This window comes from Salmo trutta, chromosome 3 (genome assembly GCF_901001165.1).
Source record: "Salmo trutta chromosome 3, fSalTru1.1, whole genome shotgun sequence".
In the NCBI taxonomy this organism is placed as follows: Eukaryota; Metazoa; Chordata; class Actinopteri; order Salmoniformes; family Salmonidae; genus Salmo; species Salmo trutta.
The window spans coordinates 53,137,352-53,153,594 of NC_042959.1; the positions used below are offsets into that span (position 1 = coordinate 53,137,352).

The following is a 16,243-nucleotide window of genomic DNA, read 5'->3' on the forward strand; positions in this document are numbered from 1 at the left end:
AAGAAATTCATAGAAAATGGCAACTTTTGTGAAAACAAATATTCTGGTTTTTTTTGTACGGTGACTATATACGTGTGAATATATGCTGCTGCTACATGTGTACTGTATAGTACTGCATTACATTATTCTGTAAGGACACAAGAATGAAAGAAAGAAAGTAAGAAAGAAAAAGAAAGAAACAAAAGAAAAAAGAATGTACTGTAGAGCAGCTCAAAGTGGAAGGCAGGACTTTTATGTTGAAAGGCTTCCAGATCAGATTTTCAGTGACGTCATTTTTACACAATTCCCTTGAATAGGCTAGCACCTGTGTGCATGGGGGTTGTCTGTCTGTCAGCTTTGAGTAAAAAACATAACCCATGCCAGCAAAAACATATCCATCAGTATTCCCCACTGCCCATTGAGACAGTCTGTGTCCTTACTCCTCAGACACCAAAGCATACAGCACTCTTCTTAAAGACAAGGCATTTGGAACTGTAGATATTGGATTGGCCCCACTTTTTTCAGCCCAAAACCATCTGTAAGTGTGGTTTCCATGTAGCGCTTTCTTATTTTCCTCTCTTTTCTCACATTTTTGTTAAATCCTTAAGTGCTTTCAGGTTCCCATAATAGGCCACCGTTTCTTTTCTGTCAGGGTTCGCCATTTTCCACGCGCAGTTCAAGCCCTTCTGGATGACCCTTCTATGTGCCTAAATTGAAACATGGTGAGTACCTTCCATTTTGCTAATGGGCAGAAAGTAGTCCTGTCATTATGTGGGTGCGTACGGATGTATGTATGATTTGTGATCTTGACATGTCATGATTTTAAATGGTACATTTGATCATGTTAACCTGCTCTTTTTTATCTGCATAATCAAAGTCAATGATGGTTTGTCTCTGAGCCAGTGCCATACGTCTCTATACACTTTATGCTCCTGGGTTATCTAGTATCCTTCAGCTCGTACTCATCTGATTTGTTAGATTAAAAAGAAATCTGCATGTCTAACTAGCTCTCCTTGATTTAAGGAAGAGTGCATGGACAACATGGGCATACAATATATTTTTTTCCTAAAGATTATAGACACACAGAGCATGTTATCAAAGGCACACACACACACACACACACACAACACTCCTTGTGTAGTGCAATCTATTTATTATGTTATACAGGCTCAAACTGTGGAACATTGATTTTAAATGTGTTTCCTGTCATATCTGCAACAATTGAGTTACTCAACTAACCATACAGGACCTGTACATATGATGGAAACCCCTATAAATATAATGCACATGCAGTATATCCTTTAATATGCAGAGGAGAATATGCATTAGATTACAGCCTATGCCAGTATAGAATAGGCAATAACTTTGAGATAGCTGAATTAGTTTTTAGGCATTAACTACATGTGTCTAATGTGTTAATATCAATACATGTGTTATAGGAGTCCAAACAGTAACATAATGGCCACATGCCAGCTAGATATGTCACACAATATTTCATACCTCGCAAACATACTTCAGATGTCAAAAACATTTATCTCGGTTAACCCAGAACTAAAATATTGCGTAATTTGGTCAGTTGCGTGATTACAAATAACCTCGACATTCTGGAAATTGATGTGGCACCGCAAGGAGTCTTTTCCCAAATCACTCACCAGCCTACAGTAACAGAGAAAACCCCCTCGGAATAATACAGTATGTACATACTACATACTACCTTGATGTTCCCCATATTCAGTGGGCAACATCAACAGTTAAGGGAAAACATTTTTTGTTGTGATTCTAATGGTTATTAACAATTGATAGAACATAGATAAATAAATGGATTGATCATCACATCATGCACAAACATGACAATTTGCTTTTGTTATGCTATTCATGTCTATTTTTCCAGTATAAAAAAAATTAAATGGAGCTCATAAGTACAAATCAAATCCAACTTTATGCACACGTTATTGAAACAGATAACACACTTTTAAAAAAAACACAAAGGGAACCTCAAAGACACTTTATCTTCAGGGGTTCTCTCTATGCCTAACTACATGGCGATAACTGCATGTGCCAACCTTTGTGGCACACGGTGTTCCCAGATACCCAGTTATCTCTGGGGCTTATTACTGGCTCTCCATCCAGCTGGTGTGCCCATCTACATCACCCTGGCCTTGTCCTTCCACTACCACCCCAGGGTGTGAGAGGCTGTCGAACAAGGAACTCCCACCAACGGTCTCTTTAACACTATGAAAATAGCATCTGTTAAGCCTCATGTCCTTCACATGCCTTCATAACCCTCTGATATGAAGCCTGTGTTACCAAATGTATTGAGCAGTTATAAAATGTTCTAGGAGTTTATGAAAAGACATGCGATGAGACATGCGGTCATTAGTTAATGGTCTGATAAGCATCTGTACTGCTGCTGCTGCTTCGTAACAGTGGTCGCTAGATCATTTGTCATACACTGACATCTGATGTTGACTGATACGTTTGTTATGAGTACAGAGGTCTGACAGACATATGGTGGAAATATGTTATAAAAACAGCTCAGAGGCAATCCCTGGTTACCCCATAGTCGAGATTGGAATCAGGTTTAAATGGTTCATATATTTTGTTTTGTTTTGTTTTATGCATACTTCAAGCACGCAACGTTGCAGAACTGGCAAGACATCTGGCCTATCAAAATGAGCAGAGGTATAAAACTTAAATGTGATTTTTTTAAAAACTTTATGTCATGTGTTTCTTTGATTGCAAGTAAGGGCACTTAATAAGTTGTCTTCATTAAATATTCTATTACAAGGAGAAGGTCACCTAGAACTGGCATTACCTCTTTCAAATGCCTTTAGCCTTCAGCCTGAAGGTCTGAAGGCTGTTGTGATGTATAGAGATTAGTTCAGCTGGAAGGAGACTGAGGTTCCCTGAAAATATCCTTCAGTCCTTTAAACATTAGCTAAAGGAGGCCACCTTGAGTACATCTTGTAGCCTGGCAACTGAATAGGCAAGGGTAAAGTAAAGTGAAGCTAGATGAGATCGTGCTATCAAATCAATGAGCATAGTGTATTCAAGAGGGCTATACGCCTGCTTATTGTTTACACTTAGATGCCCTGCCATCGTGCTAATAATGAGAGTAGAGGAAGTACACACATTCCCAAATCAGACTCAACATTGACTTGATGAATGATTATTTGATTCTTTGGGTTGCTACAGCACACACAATGTGCCTCTATGTGAGTTTCATTTTCTAAAACCAATAAAGCATGCAGCCTTTCATCTTAAGGGTCCATAGCTGTGTGGAAGACTAGTGATTTTGTTGTTATATGTCAAAATTGACAACAAGTCATGGTCTACCTCATTGCTTTGAGACAAAAAGCCGTAATATGCAGGTTCTATATAAACATGCGTATACTTATTTTTAAAGGATGTACAACATTCTCCAGATTGCAACTTTCTCTCCATTAGGATGTAGAGTCGTTTTGTTGCTATTTAAAATGGAGATATCTGTAGGTAGGCAGGCCTATATTCAAGTTACAATATCTGGGAAGCTGTAGCCTATGCTGAGCAAACACCACTGCCTCATTCCTTAACTCTTTGTCTCATTCAGTTTCAGACCTGTTCACCCTTTTCCATTGACTTTCCAAAGCAATGAGAGTATGGAAGGGACTGCAGAGATTTTGGAGAGGGATGTTTTCCATCTTCCCTTGTTGCCAATTGAGAGGACAAAATTCGAAAGACAGGTAGGCCTACACCAAATTTAAATTAGGTAAATTTAGGTCTGTCAAAACATCAATAAACTTTCCATCTAAAACTGCAATTCATTTTTATTTAGGTTATTATATCAATGATGATGAAGTTGAAGCCAACAGTCTAGTCTAGTGTCTAGTCTACCTGAAGTGGGAAGGGTCAACGTCCCAAATGTCCATTCGGGCACACTGATTGGTTGAAAGGAACAGCCTTTTTTTGATGACTACGATGATGAAGAAGAAGATGGTGGTGGTGGTGATATAGAGAGCAATAGTGATGACGTTTTTTTGTAGGCACTAACTCTGCCATGGTTCATTGAACAAAGCCTATGTGAAAATGAATGGTTTTTGGAGGGTTTTTGGATAAACACGAAAATAAAGTCTGCGGTAAACACAGGCTTAGGAGATCTTATACATTTTTGTTGTATGAGATAATCTTCATCAGCTAACATCACTTTTTGTTCATTTTTAAGCATTTATGTAACTTAAAAAAACATAACGCACTTAAAGACTTTGTAATTCATTAAGTTCATGTTAACTGACTGACACCTCATAGAACAAAACGTATAAGATCTCATAAAACTGTTTTAACCTCAGACCTTATTTTCGCCGTTTATTCCAAAACTCTATTCTTTCCCCATAAATTTTGCCCATAGTAATGTCTGAACGAAACAAGAGGTAAATTATTTCCGGTTTTTAGGACTACAAACTGTCGAGCTCTGTATGATTAGGGTTTAAGAATGTAACGGTGATGTCGTGATGATGATAAAGCCTATGAATTGCACTATCAAAATATACTGTATATATTACTATTTTGCCCCCCTTCGGTTACGTGGTGGGCTAAGTCACTCATGTCATGTCAGATGCACAATCGTGCTGGCGCGACTGTCAGCGTTGCGGTCTCATACGACACTGGAGACTTTGGCGCCATCCATGCGGTCACCACTTCTGCCGTGAGTGCATGGATCAGATCACAGATGATGGTTTCCGCGACATCGAGGGGCTTAGCTCAAATCCCTGTCCACAGTGTAAATCAGTTATAGCCTACTAAATCTGTAACCGTGACTATATATTAGTGCCTTTTTCTGAGTTTTTGTAACCTTTTCTTTTTCTATGCACTTTGTATTCCCTGCATGTCCCTATTGCCCAGGCAATTCAACAGAACTACGGTATCATCAAGACAAAGAACAAGCAAGCAACACTATCTCGCCATTTATCTCGTCAATCAGATCAGATTCTCATTGTCATCTTTTGGACATTCTATGCATTAATGACTGTGTGTAGTAGGCCTAGGTCACTGTCAATGACATTAATATATCTTAATATAACAATCTTAATGAAGCTGATGCTAAGCTCCATCCAATACAAATGACTATTTAAGAATATCAACAACTCGGGCTCATAGACAGGGTTGGGGAGAAACTGATTGCATGTAATTATGTACATGTTATCTGATTACAAAAAAAAGAAGTTCCAGCTAAAGTTGTACAATCAGATTACAGATACGTTTGAAAAACTAGATGATTACTCCTTGGAACACTTGCTTGCGGAAAAAAAATACATTGACCCTTTTACTGTTCTCAATGACATTCAATTCAGCCTTGAAAAAAGGCTAATTTAGCTTGTTCCACCTGAGCGAGTCTGTCCATGAATCAGAGACCACAATGATGACACACCAAATGCGTTTCATGGATAGTTTTTGTCTTCTAATGCCTCTTAAGGGAAAAGTAATACGATTACATTACTGAGTATGGGTAATCCAAAATTACTGATTACAATTTTGGACAGGTAACTAGTAACTGTAACGGATTATATTTAGTAAGTAACCTACCCAACTCTGCTTATAGGCTATATGATAGAGTGGCCCAAAGGTCAGTATATCAAAAACAAATATTGACTTGCACTTCAATAAGCACTTCCCATCAAATTCCACCCAGAAATGTATCTAATTTCAACCCCATAATTTGACCTTTAACCTTCAATAAATTACACAGCAGTACACAGTGCATTCATTTAATCTGCAATGTGCCCATGTGAACCATAGAGAAAACAATCACAGACAAAATGGTCACCTTTCAAGCCCTTTATTGGTGAAATTTCAGCATCATTTCAAGATGATGTCAAGAGAAGGAGTGAGGTAGACTTGACACAGGTGAAACAGACAGAGGGGAGATGGTTTTTCCTTTCTATGGTCTGGGCTGAACCAAAAGTGAGCCCAAGCTATGGGGATGTTACGTTAGCTTTACTGTGGGGGGAGGAGAGCCTTGGTTTGGTCAACCACGGTCTGGAAGAGCTGCTCCATCTGGGCCTGCAAGTCATCAGCCAGAGGCTTGAACTGGGCCTGCATCTTGTCGACCAGAGGCATGAATTGGGCCTGCAGGTTATCAGCCATGGGACGCACTTGCTTCTCGATGTCACTGACAAAGGATTTCATCTGCTCCTGGATCTTCTCAGCATGCTCCTGGATCTTGTCGGTCAGGGGCGTGATTTGAGTCTTACCCTCCTCCAGGTAACCCCTATGGGTAGAGAGACACACTTAGAGAGCCGTTTTCCAACAGCTGTAGGCTCTGGGGAGCAAGCTAGCTTTAAAGCCGACTCTATGGTACTGATGTGAAAACAGACATGTTTTAAAGGTAATATCCCTGTCAAGTACAATGTTACGAATAAATAAAATGAATAGTAACAATTTGAATGAGTGATTATTTAGAATGACTTGATATCTTAAACGTGAAGAGATTCAACTCCATACAGAGTTGATGGTACTTATTTTGTTGATCGGAAATAAAATCCTCCCTCAAGAGAAGTATTCTATTATATTCTATTCTATTGGAAGAGTGTGGTGGTCAGTGACGTACTGAGCCTGGCTGATCAGCTCATGAGACTTCACTTTCTCGATGGCGTCCTGGAAGTACTTGGTGAGAGTCTCGATCTCAGCAGGGATGTCACGCTTCACCAAGGAACTGGACTCACAGCCTGTCATATACACACACAGAAAACACACTTAGTTACACACACACTCACTACACACACAGTATTGTGTTCACTCAGAAAACAAGGATGGATGTAGTTATGATTAAAGAGGTTATAGATGAGCAGAAGAGTGAAGGGCTTGATTTTCAAATACATATTTATCCTCTGAATTACCTTGTTTAGCAGTTAGGCGTTACTCAATTACTATTCATGAGTCGTATTAGGTATAAATGCAGATACGATAGAAAGTCAAAGATTTGTCTTTATTGCGGAACAATTTATGTAATGAATTCTTACCAATGGCCAGCACAACAACAAGGGCGGCGACGATAGAGAATTTCATGATTGCTGATGGGCAAGGTGGATCTACAGGAGAGGAGACATGAGGATTAGGATGACAACAGGGAGTTTCAGATGCAACATTGTACACTACATGGCAATTGACACTGAAAGATATTCTATTCACTTTCAGAAGATGCACTTATCCTAGGTGAAACCAGGTAAACGTGATAAAACTGACCACATTAAGATCTCAGTAGAATTGGTATCAATTGGTATCATATTTAGCCATGTAGTCATAATGAAAACATTACAGTACTTAGATGTATCTCTCTTGAGGCTACTACTAACAAAAAGACACACTCAACACTCTGTATACACACAATAAATATGAGGCTTAACTTTAAGTGTTAAACCAATATACTGAGACATTGGGATCAGACAGAGAAAACCATGGAAGACTTACCTTTACTTCTGGGGTTTCTTGGACCTAACGGTACCTTGTGTCTGGGGCCAAGGGGTTTTATAGCTCCTGCTGGAAAAAAAGAGGCCTGGCCCAAATCTTATTGGCTACTACATGTAAGGGAGGGACCTGAGGTGGAATGTGCAAATGTGTGGTGTTGGCTGATGAACCTTGATGTGTTGCCTGTCACAATAATGACACAAAGTCCAAATGTGTGTATTGATTGGGTTCGAGATAAGGTGCTTGCACCACAGTTAAAACACATAATACTGATTGAATAAAAAAGTGGCATTCAATCCAACCTATCCCGTCATCCCTTCATTGTGCAGCCGTATCATTAATAGATTAGTTCTTGTGCAATCATTAATAGATTAGTTCTTTCTTGACTAATTTTTGTAAAAAAATGTAAAGATGCCCATTTTTTAAAAATTATTTAGTTATGCATTTTAGGTTACCCTCCTCTTTTAATTTGGGTTCAACTATATGGCAGTTGGAAGTTGCACCATTTTGTTTTCCCCCCTCATTCATTTGTTTCCAATGTTTTGAGGTTTTATCAACTCGTTTTCTAAATGATTGGCAGAGCTAGCATTTTTATAGAAAAATAACATTGATTTTGGGGCAGTAACTCCCAGCAACACAAATGAGAGAAGCTTGGTAGTGTGTGTGTTAACCAGGGTCGAGGTCCATTCGAATTGAAGGCAGTAAGTTCTAGTCTGGCTGATACCAGTAAACTGAAATATTAATTCAATAATTGAAAAAGGGCATCTGTTGTCAATGAGTTCTCAATAATCTGAAAAGGGGATGCTATTTATGTCAAAGGTTTTGGGGATTTTCAATTCAAATAACTTCCTGAATAGCTAGTCTTTATTGAACAGCCATTAAACACACATTTCTTAGAAAAATACTTATAGTAACATGACTGATAATGCCTTTTCTACTTTCCAGGTCGGACAACCCTTAGAACAGTAATATCTGTCTATCAGCGATTGCCTCACTGCACATTACCACTGTTACAGTTCCAGGCAGAAACAGAGGGCCTCAGATAAACCCATCACATCAGAGGAATGGTAGATACATTGTTTGTATATGAACTTGCTATTCCAGAGGACATCTATTTAGGTTATAATGTGAAACTAATGGGAATTGCATTGTTTTATGGTTTGGTTTAGGTCAGTTGGAGTCAGCAAAAGATCAAACATTTCCTGTTTAGTTGATAGATTGAGAACAGAGATATTGGTATGTGCTCCGATAGTCGCATGCTATAGTTTAACGTGGACAACGTCCCGATTTTTCTGTACTGTTGGATTATCTTTCTCTACTGGGTAATCTAAGGTAATGATGACACATATTATCATTCATACATACAGCAAGAATGATCCTCTTTGATATAAAGATGATCTTAAATGTAACACATTGGAAATACATAAGATATACTGTATATAAACTGCACATTGCACGAATGAATATGAATAGAAAGAACCATCATTAAAAAATGTAATATGACTTCATTCATTATTTTGCATCTCTCCAAGCAATGCAATTATCTCAGGAAATTAGATTGGCTGGACCAGAGATCCCAGTGTGAAATAGTTCACATGTGCCCAAGATGTTGACTGAACAATTTGTCATAAATATCACCCTCCTCCAACTCGTGGATAAAGTCATTTTTGTATTTCCAAGTTCTTTCATTATTTTTCAATCTCTGCATCTTTCTTTGTATGAAGTTTATGATTCACTTAAGGGAATGCAATGTTTAGCAAATTCTGCACAGTGCAGGCAAAGAAAAGACAGCAGTCACTGCGTAGGCTGATGGGAAAAGATTGTGCTGAGATTGGTAGTTTCATCAACTTTCTTACAGAAAGGCACAGCCTATTTTGTTGAGGAAGATCTCTCTCTCTAGGTTATTTTGAATTTTTTTGCTGACCTTTTCCCAAGGTGTTGTGATGTGTGCTGTGCTGTCCCTGGTCCGGCCTACATGTCAAAGCATTTACATTTAAGTCATTCAGCAGATGCTCTTATCCAGTGCGACTTACAGGAGTAATTAGGGTTAAATGCCTTGCTCAAGGGCACATCGACATATTTTTCAGCTTGTCAGCTCGGTTACTGCTGGCCCTATGATCTTAACCGCTAGGCTACCTGACATTTACATCTATGAAATTCAACTAATAAATATAAACTAACTGACACAAATAATTCAGTGGGACCATGTATTAATGTATTCATTCAGTTTTCATGATTTCACATTTCTAAATATATATTGGATTCTATTTATAGTCTTTCTATACCGTTTCTGATAACAGGGGTATATTCATTAGTCGGATTCCGCTGCAAAACGTTTACCAACAGACGAAACGTTTTGAAATCGGAATCCAACTAATGAATACACACCAGGCATGGATACTTCCCGGATATCATCAACATTCACGCGCATCAGCGCAAAAACAGGAGCTAACAACATGGCTGACGTACTAGATCTTCATGAAGCGGGAGGCGAGGACTTTGCTATGGATGAGGATGGTGATGGTAAAATTTATGAAACAATAGTTCTGTGTTTTTTTTTTGTTGCTTACTATGCACTCGCTAAAAGTGCGTATTTTGGGAATTTTCGGCTAACTGAGTCAATAGGATCCGCAAATCGTGGATGCGTGTTGCCTGTTGGGCCTTGCAGCCATTCAAACATGCTAGTTGATTAATGTATTGTTGGTAATAACTTTGAATTGTGCCTATTTCGTTTAGAAAATAGGTGTTAGCTAGCGAATATGTATAGTTGCCACTTCGAGTTACGAGTAAAAGGAAATGAAAGGCGGTTTTGTTTGGCATTGTTAAAAGATGGCGATTAGGTTGTGAGCTAACGCGTTAGCAGGCTATCTGGCTAACGTAACTAACACCAAGGTGGCTATGTAGACAGTACATTTGTTTGGAAACTGTGAGGTCAATGTTAATAACTCGCAATTTGCTAATTACATAATCAGCCTTTCTTGTGTCGACTATTGTAAACTGATGGCGATTAGCGTGTGAGCTAACGAACGTTAGAAAGTTAACGTTAGTTAGCTAGATTACTAGTTTAGCTAATTTACTACTAGCTACACCAATCCAAAGATTAACGTATCATAACTACTGTTAATAACGTTACCTAACACCCTTTCAATGTATGTGACCAATCTACTTTAGCAAACGTTACTACACCAAGCTAGCTAATTCATTTGTTTGTAAACCGTGAGGTCAAGGTAATAACTTGTCAACTAACGTTAGCTATTATAATTTTTTTTATTTCGAGTTACTGTAGCTAGCTGTCTTTAACTAACGCGTTAGGCTATTAATTAGTTATACTCTAGGTAAGTCAGTAGTTCTCACTTTCAGTTCACTAATGTGTTTCTGTAATGTCTTCATTCCCCAGACAGCATCCACAAGTTAAAAGAGAAGGCAAAGAGGAGAAAGGGACGAGGTTTTGGTTCAGGTGAGTTAGCAGTTCTGACTCCTAACCTGGCTGTATTCTGCTTCTCCAATTTTTCAATAGTGTATGGACAGTGTACAATTGTTTTAGATGGGATGCATGATGCAATTTCTTCCCTTTGTTCTCTGCTGTGCTAGAGGAGGGAGCGAGGTCCAGAGTGAGAGAGGACTATGATACCGTGGAGCAGGATGGAGACGAGCCAGGTCCTCAGAGATGTAAGTGCCATGATGAACCTAGGGTGGACAGTCACTTCTGAATGGGGTGTTGATTTCAAACTGTGGTTTTGTACATCGTCCAAGTTTCAAATGCTCATTCCAATACGAGTTTAATTTAAATATTGTGTTATAGCAGGTGGTAGCCATAGTTAACCATAGAAGCAATTATTTAACACAGACATGTTTGTCTTTTGATTCTCTCAGCTGTGGAGGGTTGGATCCTTTTCGTGACTGGGGTACATGAAGAGGCCACTGAGGAGGACATCCACGACAAGTTTGCAGAGTTTGGAGAGATCAAGAACCTACACCTGAACCTGGACCGAAGAACAGGTTACCTCAAGGTTAGGCCGAATTCCCATTTCTACACAGCACATTTTAAATTAGGATTTGTTGCTTGGCCAGTTTTGACAGGATTCATTTGCCTGGCTAATATTCTACGTTTCATAATTGTGTAATTTGTTGTGCTATGCTCTTTTAAGCCACAAGATGGCAACAATACACTGGACATGGACAAATGACAATGGGAGTTTTGTGACTACAGCTGAGCAGACATTAAAATTATGTGGTGGTGTAAAATATATTTTGGGGTTGTCTATTTATATTTTTGACAACTTTTATTCCACTACATTCTTAATGAAAATATGTACTTTCTACACCCATTTTCCCTGACACCAAAAAGTATTTGTTACATTTTGAATGCTCAAGCGGGACAGAATTATGATCCAATTCACGCAGCTATCAATAATAACGCGTTGTCATCCTTACTGGCTCTGATCTGGCGAACTCACTAAACACAAATACTGCATTTGTAAATGAAGTCTGAGTGTTGGAGTGTGCCCCTGACTGTCTGCAAAAAACTAAATAATTGTGCAGCTTGGTAAGGAGTTTGATGTATAGCATTTACTTTTACACTATGTATGACAATTGAGTACCTTTTTTTCCCACCAGTGTACATTTAAAACAAGATACTTTTACTTAAGTAGTATTTTATAGGGAGACCTTTTTTACTTGAGTCATTTTCTATTAAGGTATTTTTACTTTTACCCAAGTATGACAATTGAGTGCTTTTTCCACCACTGAAATTAGCATTCCAACAATATCTGTTCAATCATTAACTGGTTACTAAGTAGTGTGGTTGGACTATAGCAGGGCAACACTTTCTGCAGCTGCTCATCTCAACGTCAAGGCATCACACGTTCAGGGAATCCAATGGGCTGCTTTAGCATTAGCTACCTAGCACGGCGACGCAAAAGCCTGTTTTAATTAGGAACCAGCTGCATTTCGATCACACCAATCTGCCATTTTACGTTATGGGATAATTAGGAATACAGCGACACCTACCATGTCTGTATTGCGGTATATTTTCCTGTGCTTTTTAGTCTGGGTTCAGAGGTACTCGTATTGACCTGCGACCGTTACGACAAGAAGGGGAAGCCCTATCGTCGTAATATTAAGGCTATTATTTGACTTTCATCACTGACTCGTATTTGCTCATCAATCCTTTTCACAGGGTTATGCGCTGGTGGAGTATGAGACGTACAAAGAGGCCCAGGCAGCCATGGAAGGGTTGAATGGCCAGGACATGATGGGCCAGCCCATCAGTGTGGACTGGGGCTTTGTCAGAGGACCACCCAAGAGCAAGAGGAGGTTAGTGTCGTAGAGTGAGCAGTATTCTGCTGTGGAGGGTAATTGTAGGGGTTTGGAGCTGCGAGAACACTTGAAACAAGTGGGCAAAACTCAGATCTAAGGGCTTCACTTGGAATATCTCCATTTCACATTTTAAGTATAAGATGTGACTCGTTTGGGTCTATATGAAGAGGGGAACAGAATGGGTGCAGAGGCTTAACTTGAATTTAAAAAAGTGTAGGTTTACGTGTGTACATTTGAAGTCCTGTGTGTTGTAAATGGTTTTGTTGATTTTAAAACCTTTGTCATAAATCTCTGTTCCCCACAGGGGTGGTGGACGTAGACGCAGCAGGAGTCCAGACAGGAGACGACGTTGATTCCCTCACATATCGTAGCCCCAGTTCCGAGCAAGGGCTGTTGTCATCTGCTCTTGAAAGGGTTATTTTTTTATTACGTTTATGCTTTGTAATAGCGTTAATTCCACTGATGGCTCTATGGTAAATCGGTTTAATTGAAAATGGTCCTGACAAGTGTGCTTTAGAGGCAAAATTATTAGTTGTTCCAGCAAAATGTCAGGGCTGCCTTTTTTCCCCCTGAAACAAAGAACACCAAATACGCTATGATCAGTGAAACTTTGTTTGCGTAAAGAAACTGTTTTAAAGTAGTGGTATGTTTTTTTTTTTCTTCTTCTTATGGGTCCCACTATTCTTTTTCATTTGGTTATGTTCTGGGCCCTGTTTCCCAAAAGTTCATTGTTAGAACCATAGAATCCTTGGTTTTAATGATGAACTTACTCTTAATGCTTTTGGGAAACTGGGCATTTGTGCAGCTTTTTTAAAATGTATTACATGGGAATAAAATATTTTAAGTGGATCATGTGTGCCATGGTCATTTATATTAGGATGTTAAATGTTTTTTGTGACATTTTGAGAGTGTGTGTTTTATACACTGAACAAAAATATAAATGCAACATGTAAAAGTGTTGGTCCCATGTTTCATGATCTGAATTAAAAGATCCCTGAAATTGTCAATTTGCACAAAAAGCTTATTTCTCTCAAATGTTGTACACATGTTTACATCCCTGTTAGTGAGTGTTTCTCCTTTGCCAAGATAATCCATCCACCTGACAGCTGTGGCATATCAAGAAGCTGATTAAACAGCATGATCATTACAGATGTACCTTGTGCTGGGGACAAAGGGCCACTGAAATATGCAGTTTTGTCACACAATGTCTCAAGTTGAGGGTGCGTGCAATTGGCATGCTGACTGCAGTAATGTCCACCAGAGCTGTTGCCAGATAATTGAATGTTAATTTCTCTACCATATACTCTATCAAATGTCACTTTAGAGAACTTGGCAGTACGTCCAACCGACCTCAACTGCAGACCATATGTATGGTGTTTGCTGATGTCAATGTTGTGAACAGAGTGCCCAATGGTGGCGGTAGGGTTATGGTATGGGCAGACATAAGCTACGGACAACAAACAATTACATTTTATCAAAGGCAATTTGAAAGCACAGATATACCGTGACGAGGTCCTGAGGCCCATTGTGAGGCCTATTATTTTTTTTAAAGGTATCTGACCAACAGATGCATATCTGTATTTCCAGTCATGTGAAATTCATAGACTTGGGCCTAATGAATGTTTCAATTGACTGATTTCCTTATATGAACTGTAGGTCATTGATTGTTGCATTAATATTTATAAACTGGGTGGTTTGAGCTCTGAATGCTGATTGGCTGACAGCTGTGGTATATCAGACCATATACCATGGGTATGACAAAACATGTAATTTTACTGCTCTAATTACATTGGTAACCAGTTTATAATAGCAATAAGGCACCTCAGGGGTTTGTGGTATATGGCCAATATACCACGGCTAATGGCTGTATCCAGGCACTCTGCTTTGCGTCGTGCATAAGAACAGCCCTTAGTTGTGGTATATTGGCCATATAACACCCCCTCGTGCCTTATTGCTTAAGTATATCACAAGAGGTTGGTGGCACTTGTGGTAATGACTGGAGTGGGCTCGTGGGAATTACTGGAGCAGAATTGGTGGAATGGTATCAAACATATGGTTTCCAGGTGTTTAATGTCATTCAATTTACTCCATTTTGGCCATTATTATGAGCCGTTCTCCCCAGCAGCCTCCTGTGATGTATCTACAGTATGTGTATATGAATCAGTCAACCTTTATGCAAGATAATGAAATGTACAGGTACAGTGCCTTGTGAAAGTACTCATACCCCTTGATTTATTCCATATTTTGTTACAGCCTGAATTCAAAATAGATTTTTTTTTCTCACCCATCTACACACAATACAACATAATGACAAAGTGGAGACATGTTTTTAGAAATGTTTTCTAATTGAACCCCTGAGTCAATAGTTTGTAGTAGAAGCACCTTTGGTGGCGACTACAGCTTTGAGTCGTCTTGGGTATCTCTCAGATTTGTATATCAAGATTTTGGGATTTTCTCCCATTCTTCCCTGCAGATTTTCTCCAGCTCTGTTAAGTTAGATGGGGAGTGGCGGTGAACAGCAATCTTCAAGTCTTTCCACAGATTTTCAATGGGGAACCAAGTTTAGGCTTTGATGGGCCACTCAAGGACTTTCACATTACTGTTCTTTAGCCATTCCAGCGTTGCTCTGGCTGTATGCTTAGGGTCATTGTCCTGTTGAAATGCACATTTTTGCCCCAGCCTAAGGTCGTTTGCACTCTGAAGCAGGTTCTCATCAAGGATTTGCCTGTATTTGTAAATTCACAGCAGGGATGCTGTAAAATGTTTTACAGTAAGGAAAATAGTACTGTAAACTATATTGTAAAGCAAAATTACAGTATTAAACTGGCAACTGTGGTGCCAGCATAATGCTCTAAATTTACAGGGAAACGTTTTTCAGTGCACCCTTCCTTATCAGTCCCCTAGTCCCTGCCACTGAAAAACATCCCCACTGCATGGTGCTGCCACCACCATGCTTCATGGTATGGATGGTGTTAGACAGGTGATGAGCGCTGCATAGCACTTTGAATTCAGGCCAGAGAGTTACATTTGTCTTATGAGCTCAGTCTTTCAACTGCCCTTTTGCAGTCCCCAGGGGCCTTAAAACAGTTGCTTAAATTTCTGCTTGCGCCAGTCAGTGCAGGTACAAATATTGACATTCATAAACTTGGCGCACGCCATACATACACGTTTCCTTTATAAATCAGACCTGTGGTAAAACTGTGCGTGCGTGAACGAGCATTAAAACTGGAAAACGCCTCCTTTCATAATTTTATGACGGCAATAACGGCCTTTATTTGCTGTATAATTTGTAACTATTGGCATTAGGCCACCGCAGCCAAAAGATGAATTGTTGTTTAATATTTTGTTTATCAATAGATTATTGGGTTTATATGCCCTGCCTTTTTATAGGGTCTGACATTAAATAGGCAATGATGTCGCGCTCCTATTGCACATGCTGCGGCACAGCAATACTGCAGCCCGTACTGTCAAATATGTTACATTACTTCTGCACGTAACAATAAAA

The 16,243-nt window shown here is 39.2% G+C and overlaps 2 protein-coding genes and 2 long non-coding RNA genes across 5 annotated transcripts; 3 read left to right on the plus strand and 1 right to left on the minus strand.

Moving 5' to 3' along the window:
- The first annotated feature begins 324 nt into the window (after positions 1-324).
- LOC115178433 (uncharacterized) lies at positions 325-2,970 on the plus strand. Its single transcript, XR_003872626.1, has 3 exons — positions 325-517; positions 632-701; positions 2,610-2,970. It is a non-coding gene; the product is annotated as an uncharacterized LOC115178433 (long non-coding RNA).
- Positions 2,971-3,088: 118 nt separating this feature from the next.
- Positions 3,089-5,910, plus strand: LOC115178440 (uncharacterized). Its single transcript, XR_003872628.1, has 2 exons — positions 3,089-3,701; positions 4,858-5,910. It is a non-coding gene; the product is annotated as an uncharacterized LOC115178440 (long non-coding RNA).
- On the minus strand, positions 5,776-7,487 carry LOC115178427 (type-4 ice-structuring protein LS-12). Its single transcript, XM_029739611.1, has 4 exons — positions 7,423-7,487; positions 6,975-7,043; positions 6,563-6,680; positions 5,776-6,223 (listed from the first exon to the last, which is right to left on the minus strand). Exons 2-4 carry the CDS (start codon positions 7,018-7,020, stop codon positions 5,950-5,952), a joined length of 438 nt encoding a protein of 145 aa, XP_029595471.1. The 5' UTR covers positions 7,021-7,043; positions 7,423-7,487; the 3' UTR covers positions 5,776-5,949.
- Positions 7,488-9,796: 2,309 nt separating this feature from the next.
- Positions 9,797-13,587, plus strand: LOC115178447 (RNA-binding protein 8A). Of its 2 annotated transcripts, none has more exons than XM_029739639.1 (6): positions 9,797-9,936; positions 10,817-10,876; positions 11,011-11,088; positions 11,293-11,429; positions 12,599-12,735; positions 13,043-13,587. In XM_029739639.1, exons 1-6 carry the CDS (start codon positions 9,813-9,815, stop codon positions 13,089-13,091), a joined length of 585 nt encoding a protein of 194 aa, XP_029595499.1. In that variant the 5' UTR covers positions 9,797-9,812; the 3' UTR covers positions 13,092-13,587. The 2 variants fall into 2 exon arrangements, with proteins under 2 accessions (XP_029595499.1, XP_029595493.1); XM_029739633.1 differs by having other exon boundaries at positions 9,805-9,942.
- The last annotated feature ends 2,656 nt before the right edge of the window (positions 13,588-16,243 follow it).

Bases quoted from the DNA above. Each gene is read 5' to 3' on its own strand.
- LOC115178447 (XM_029739633.1), top strand. From the start codon at position 9,813: ATGGATACTTCCCGGATATCATCAACATTCACGCGCATCAGCGCAAAA. The intron at 11,089-11,292 runs GTAAGTGCCATG...TGATTCTCTCAG, and splicing joins CGAGCCAGGTCCTCAGAGAT to CTGTGGAGGGTTGGATCCTT. The intron at 12,736-13,042 runs GTTAGTGTCGTA...TGTTCCCCACAG, and splicing joins CCACCCAAGAGCAAGAGGAG to GGGTGGTGGACGTAGACGCA.
- LOC115178427 (XM_029739611.1), bottom strand. From the start codon at position 7,020: ATGAAATTCTCTATCGTCGCCGCCCTTGTTGTTGTGCTGGCCATTG. The intron at 6,681-6,974 runs GTAAGAATTCAT...TGTATATGACAG, and splicing joins TGTTGTTGTGCTGGCCATTG to GCTGTGAGTCCAGTTCCTTG. The intron at 6,224-6,562 runs GTACGTCACTGA...CTCTACCCATAG, and splicing joins GAGCTGATCAGCCAGGCTCA to GGGTTACCTGGAGGAGGGTA.